Genomic DNA, 6,956 nt, shown 5'->3' with positions numbered 1-6,956 from the left:
TTATCAGTTTCAAACCTTATTCATTACATTATATTAGTTCGCATACGGCACCAAGTCGCAATTTATTGTAAATAATATTGAGTAATTAAACCAATTAGGAATTGATCTTATAAATTTACTAATTATAGTTAAACGTATAGAAATGCTACGAGTAATAAAATACTGTGAGTAGTAATTTCAACAGTTTAAATTGAAATATTTCACCTGCATATACACATGCGTGCATCTATCACGCATGTCGTGAAATATTTCATTACGGCTCAATTATGTTTCCTTCAAAGTCAGCTGTTATCAATACAGGGTATAGCAACACGTTGTTTATTATCAAATTTATTCTATTTTCTTTCTTTTATCGGTGTATATCCATAGATAAATTATTATTTCCCCAAACCCATCTTTATGTAGCCGAATTTCACAATTTATCAATGTAAATGAGCTTTAAAGGGTCTACTGTAGCACAACATAAACCTATTTTAGTGATCTTTTACTACACACAGTACCTGAGCCCTGTGGTGGAATGTTATCATTTTGTTTGAGGTTTGTAGATAGTCAATTAAATGCTCGTAGTTTGAGACCAGATTCAAGATGCTAAATCGTGGACGAATTGTGAGCCTTATGCGGACGGTGACTAGTGGCAGGTAAGGAAGAAAGCGTGCTCATTAGACCATAAACTTTTAGCTAAATACTTCTGTTTTGCTTTGATCCTTTGTACAGTTGCAGCTGCCCGGCACACTCGCGTCCTCTTGCAGCCAGTCAACAACCTTCACCGGCAGCCAAGGAATATGCTTTCGAGGTAAGTTTTCTGTGCAAAGATCACGCATTTCAGGTATTATTTGATCGCTTTCTACTATTAGATGTCATCCTCGACTATTCGGTACGGACCCGGCGTTACCCGTGAGTTAGGACACGATCTGCAAAATCTAAACGCCAAGCGCGTTTGTGTAGTGAGTGATCAGAATGTGCTTCAACTAGCCTCGGTTAAGACCGGACTGGATTCGTTGTCCCGTGCCGGAATCGACGTCACTCTGTTCGACAGGGTACGAGTTGAACCGACCAACGAAAGCTTGCAAGACGTGATTGACTTCGCCCGGCAACATCATTTCGATGCGTTCGTGGCCATCGGTGGAGGCTCGGTCATCGATACCTGCAAAGCGGCCAACCTGTACAGCACCGATCGGAACGCGGAATTTCTGGACTACGTCAACGCCCCCATCGGCCGAGCCAAAGAGGTAACCGTGCCGCTGAAACCCCTGATCGCGGTACCAACGACGGCGGGAACGGGTTCAGAAACGACCGGGGTCATTATCTTCGACCATAAGCCCCTCCACGCTAAGACCGGAATTTCCAGCAAAGCTCTACGGCCAACGCTCGGGTTAGTTGACCCACTGCACACACTCTCCCAGCCGGAAAAGGTCGCCGCCTACTGTGGTTTCGACGTGTTCTGCCACGCGCTGGAAAGTTTCACTGCCATTCCATACACCGAGCGAGGACCAGCGCCGGCAAATCCGAAATTACGGCCTCCATACCAGGGCAGTAATCCCATTTCGGATGTATGGGCCCGTTTCGCGCTGGAAACGATACGCAAGCACTTCCGCCGGGCCGTTTTTCATGCGGATGATCTCGAGGCTCGCTCGCAGATGCACCTGGCATCCACGATGGCTGGAGTTGGATTTGGCAATGCGGGAGTGCACCTATGCCACGGTTTGTCCTACCCGATAGCGGGTCTTGTGAAGCAGTTTGTACCGCAAGGATACACCGGCGGACATCCCATCATTCCGCACGGACTTTCGGTCGTGATGACTGCCCCGGCTGTGTTCCGATTTACGGGTGCCAGTTGCCCGGACAGACATTTGGAAGCGGCTGAAATTCTAGGGGCAAACGTAGCAAAGGTTAGCATATTGATTTTCTCTCCGAAAACTGTACAATACCCTTTCTTACTATACTTTCCACGATATTGTTTTTTGTTTGTAGAGTCACCGTAAGGATGCCGGAGCCATACTTTCTGATACCGTGCGCGGTTACATGCACGATCTGAACATCGAAAACGGTCTCTCAGCCCTCGGATTCAACTACTCCGATATTCCGGCGTTGGTTAAGGGAACGCTCCCACAGGAACGCATTACGAAGCTTGCCCCCCGTGGCCAATCGGAGGAGGATCTGGCCGGATTGTTCGAACATTCACTCACCGTGTACTAGCGTTGAACGGAGCGGATGTTGAAGGTCGTTACTACAAAATACATGCATTGTTCGAACACAACAGATGAGTCCTAAATGGGTGTCGCTAGTTAATGCCGCTCTTATCCGTCAAGCGCAAAGGAGCTACGGACAGGTTCGCAGCAGGTTGCCTCCGTTTGAACTGGGGTACTGTTTCACGCTGACTTATGAATGATCTCGACATGCGCGAGCATGTTTACCGGACGGCCCTCAGATCATGCGCCCCCATCAGTTCGCGGGTAATGATGATACATACATTCACCGATGATCGCACATCTCTGCGCCTTTGGAGTGTGATGCTGTTGTTTACTTAAGGATGTGCTACCCAATCGCCTGGGGGCGGTAAAAGGTTTACAATTCCGCCCCGTATGCCGATGCCTCGTCACCGTCGTATTCAGGGCAAAAAGGCCTAAGCACTCTTCAGTACCCCTAGCCAGGCACATTCACACTTCACGCCAGCCGTTCGTGTTCGTCCTGTTTTCTGCATGAACTGAGTACGAAACAGATTTCCAATTGCCCGGATCCCGGTTTCCGACGGACCGTATGGTCGATCGCTCAACTCCTTCAGGTACGTACATTTTCCCCTGGCAGCAGCTAATTACAGACGTATTGGATTTTATGACAAGCAAAGTAGGGGCGGGCGATTTACGGGCGCAACAATCTTCTCCTTTTTCTGCTTCATGCCGAAGGTCTCACGGTACCTCGGACCGGTTGAGTACAATAAATTGTCTAAGCTAAATATAAGTGGACGTGCGTTTACTGCAAACATGTTTTGGCATTGGGTTTTGGAATCATATGTCTTACGTTGAGCATCATTCTCACCGAGTGGGGTAGTCTCGCGGAAATACATGTACGATACATAAATTGAGGAAAAAGCTCCACACTAAGTCACTCAAATGTTACATAACCTAACAAGCGAATGAATTCCTGGGAGCGAAATAAGTTTTCCCAAAATCATTCAAATCTTGCGTACGTACGGGCCAGAATACTTCTGCCAAAATAATGTCAAATCTGCCCCGCCAGGTAAGCCGAACTGCGATGTGTTTGGACTTTAGAACTCTAATGATCAAGGTTATTTCGACTCCCTTGACCTAGACGGGGTACCTGCCCAAAGCTACCTCTGGTAAATACATCCCAAGCCCGAACCGGGCATCGGAGGAAAGCCGTTTGGTTCGGTTCGTTCGGGAAACCGGCTTGGCAGACTGTGCAGGACTTTGCCGAATGGAACATTCGCCGGAAGGCGGCCCCGTCAGTAACGGTTCGGCTCTTATCACGCGCGTCGGTGCATTACAATCCCGGCGAGGGTTAGAAACCTCCGTCCCGCTGTGTCTGGACTGATAAGGTTTCACAGTGAGCGCCGGAAGATGTTCCCGTACCGGTGCTGCAGAACATCTGTGCATCATTGTCGCTGTCGAGCGTTCGCGCGCTCACACATCTCCGATCGGACCACGGCGTTAACGTGTGGAGAGATTTGAACCCGTAGTCCGTTACTGATTTAGTGTCAGTTGGAAGTGCGCCGGGAATGGTCACTTGTGGATGCGCTGTGTGTTCCGAATAGAGCGCGCACGGAGTTGCCCGAACAGTGTGGTCCGTCCGCCGGACGTGTTCAAGCGTTTGCTGTTAAACGTCCGTTAATTAACATCAATTCGAGAGCTGGTGCGGCTTGAAAGCCTCGTCAACAAGTGGAGCAAACATCGGTGCTCAGGGATTTTGTTGTGTTTATTGGAAACCCTATCAGTTTCCCGGGATCCCCAGCACCGTCTGAGATGATGCGTTCTTGAGCGCGTCTTCGAACGCAAGAAACCTAGTGAAGGGCGCATTTAAACCGTGATAACAGTGAACGGAATCGAAGTCTGTGGTGATACATTATCGGTTGTATCAGGCGCGCGGTGTTGGAATCGAAAAGTGTACATATGTTCGGGGGTTGATTTGGAAGGTTTTTTTTTTGATGTGTTGAAGGTGGTTCCCTTTATCAAACCTCCCGAATAGCGCACGAAAGAATACTTTGAGTAACTTAGTGACAAAGCTTAGATACCTGGTATCGTGGAACGATAAGATGCGTGTGAACGTATCCATCACCCCAGAGGAACACCGGTGGTTTGGGAGTTTTCAGTTATTTTAGTGACTGTGCTTCCTCACGCACCTTCGCAAAATACTTTGAGCAACTTAGTGACAAAGCATAAATACCTAGTATCGTGAAACCACCACGATAAGATGCGAATGACCGTATCCAACACTCCAGGGGAACACCGGTGGTTTGGGTGTTTACAGAGATTCTAGTGCTTCCTTACGCGCCTTCGCATACACTGTTTGTAGCTGGAAGGATAACCCTTACGCCAGCGTCCAAGGATCCCTTCGAACGGGTAAAGTGCGACCTCCACACAAGCATGAAGGATTTGTAGTGCGTTGCGCATTCTGGCTCAATGGCGTAGGCGGATGTGCTGGTTCTGGTTTTGTTACTTCTAAAAATACGTGAAAACGTGTAAAAAAAAATCCATCACAAGTGTGAATCAAGTGTTTCCGTGTGTGTTATCGACCTCAAGAGGTACGGTGGGTCTTGTAACGATAAGGACTATCGATGAGTGTTTGTGAGTGAGCAAGTGATAAAGAATCCTTTCTATCGGCAAAAGGAAAAAAATAGTAATTTACAATACGGAAACACACGTCTTAGTTATCCCGAAAAAACGAATAACAGTTGATACGTGTAGGAGTCTTGAGAGGCCAGATAGGCGGGTTTTTATATTTAAACTTCCACGCGCTTTATCCTTTAGCAGTTTAAAACGCTTATCTCGCTACCAGTGATAAGTCTTGCTACACTCCATCCATCTTCATGTTGATAAGAAATGTGTACCTTGTTCCCATGATGGATCATTAACGCTGCACCATGCAATCTCGTTATATTTCAAAAAAAGATGTGTTTTTTTTATTCATTTGCTCGTTGAATCACGTCTGAGCTTTAAACGTGTCATTGAACAACGATGACAGGCTCGTAGAGTCCGTCACGTTCCGTCCAATAGCGCGGGAAATCTGTGACTGGTTAGCTATGCTGCTACTGACTCATTTGTCTCCCATAAAGCACCACTTCCGATCGTCGCTCTGATTGACGTACGACCAACTGTCGATCATAATTTTCGCTACACTTTATGATGTAGCTGAGAGACGCACAAGGCCAAATCAAACACACATATTACGGGGCGTGTGCGATTACTTGCAACAAAATGCAACTCGTCTCTCCCGGTGAAACAATAGCATGCATTTCGAGTACCGGAAGCAATGGCAGCATTAGCAGTCCCGATTCACTCATCACACCACTAGACCATCTACGCAGGGCATCACGCGCCATCTTTCCGACGCGCGAACAATCGACTCCCGCAACATATTTGACTCAATTAAACGAAATTAAATCAATTAACCGAGATGCGCATGCTTCCCACACTTAGAGCATGCTCCCCTTTCAGGCTCGAAGGCGAGCGAAAATTGCAACACACCGCGGTTCCACGCAACCAAGATGTGAGAAGCAAATATTGATCTTGACGCGATTGACGTGCCACGTTGCCTAAGTCCGCGTGTTTGTGTGCTTTGTGAAAAGCGTAGATAGTTTTTCGGTCCTTCTACTAGCCGATGGCGGTTTAGTCAGGCTTCGAACGGAAACCCACCGAACTGATCGGTAGCGCGAGCGTATTCGGCAGTATGTTATTATTGTTTTTTCGCCCATTTTCGAAACGTACGTACACGCGAACGACAGCCAATTGGCGTTTCCTGTGCGATTGGACACGATCATGCGAAAATCAGCTCCCCCTGCAGACGCGAAACCGGACGATGTTTTGTGTTTTTTCGTTTGATGAGTGTTGCTTTTTGTAACGCTTCACCGAATAACGTGTGTTTTGTTAGCAATTGCCAGGAGGTGCTAATATTTTTCACACTTTTGCACTCCGCAACATTGTTAAGACCAGGTTTTATTGTTAACTTTCGATGCAGAAAGTGAGTAAGTTTTGCTGGAATTATTATACTCTGCCTAGAGTGTCTAATTTCTTAAAGAGATTTGAGTGCATAATGGAGGGAATAATTATACGGGTCATCTTCGAGCAGTGTTTCATACTCGCTCTCATAAATTAACCTGATAGCGCAGTGGAAATAATCTAATCTATCTGTGCTCCTCAGCAGCTGCGTGTTTACGCTGCAGCAGGGATGTTGTAGTGATTACTGTGAGGGTCGCGTTCCAACACCAGATTGAATTACAGGAAACACAATCCTTACTAGCACGAGTATTACTTCATACTAACGCACATTGACGCTGCGATGGTTGTTTGTAAATATTATTTAAAACATCGAGTCAAAACGAAGCGTGGTCAACAACAAGCATGACGAAAAACGCAATGGAGTCCCCTGGTGGCGCACTAAAACCTTCAGCAACACGTGTTCGCTGCAGTGCTTTGACAATTGGCGGCCAATAAACACGTAATAAATTCAACACTCTAGTGGGCATTTGGCAGTCAGTACACACAATCCACGGGCCCATAAACTCAATTAAATGCAACACAAACGCGTCCCGGCGCAACGATCTGCGACGCCATGTGTTTGCCTTTTTTGGGTATTTTCGCTAAGGAATGCTTCCAGCGGGAACACCTAGCTCGTTCGCGGGAGTTTATACGAGTGTGCGATCGATTGTGCGAGCATTGATTGATGGTGTAATTTGTTGGCGAAACCAACAATCCAGAACGCTCGACAATATTGGGAACGTG

At 47.0% G+C, this 6,956-nt stretch overlaps 1 protein-coding gene across 1 annotated transcript; it reads left to right on the top strand.

Annotated features, from left to right (window-relative positions):
* Positions 1 to 585: 585 nt before the first annotated feature.
* LOC128726071 (probable hydroxyacid-oxoacid transhydrogenase, mitochondrial) lies at positions 586 to 2,202 on the top strand. The gene is made up of 4 exons (XM_053819852.1): positions 586 to 638; positions 715 to 793; positions 855 to 1,889; positions 1,972 to 2,202. The coding sequence occupies exons 1-4, from the start codon at positions 586 to 588 to the stop codon at positions 2,194 to 2,196; spliced, it is 1,392 nt and encodes a 463-aa protein (XP_053675827.1). The 3' UTR covers positions 2,197 to 2,202.
* Positions 2,203 to 6,956: the final 4,754 nt, after the last annotated feature.

This window comes from Anopheles nili, chromosome 3 (genome assembly GCF_943737925.1).
Source record: "Anopheles nili chromosome 3, idAnoNiliSN_F5_01, whole genome shotgun sequence".
NCBI lineage: Eukaryota > Metazoa > Arthropoda > Insecta > Diptera > Culicidae > Anopheles > Anopheles nili.
This window is presented reverse-complemented; position numbering and strand designations above follow the sequence as displayed.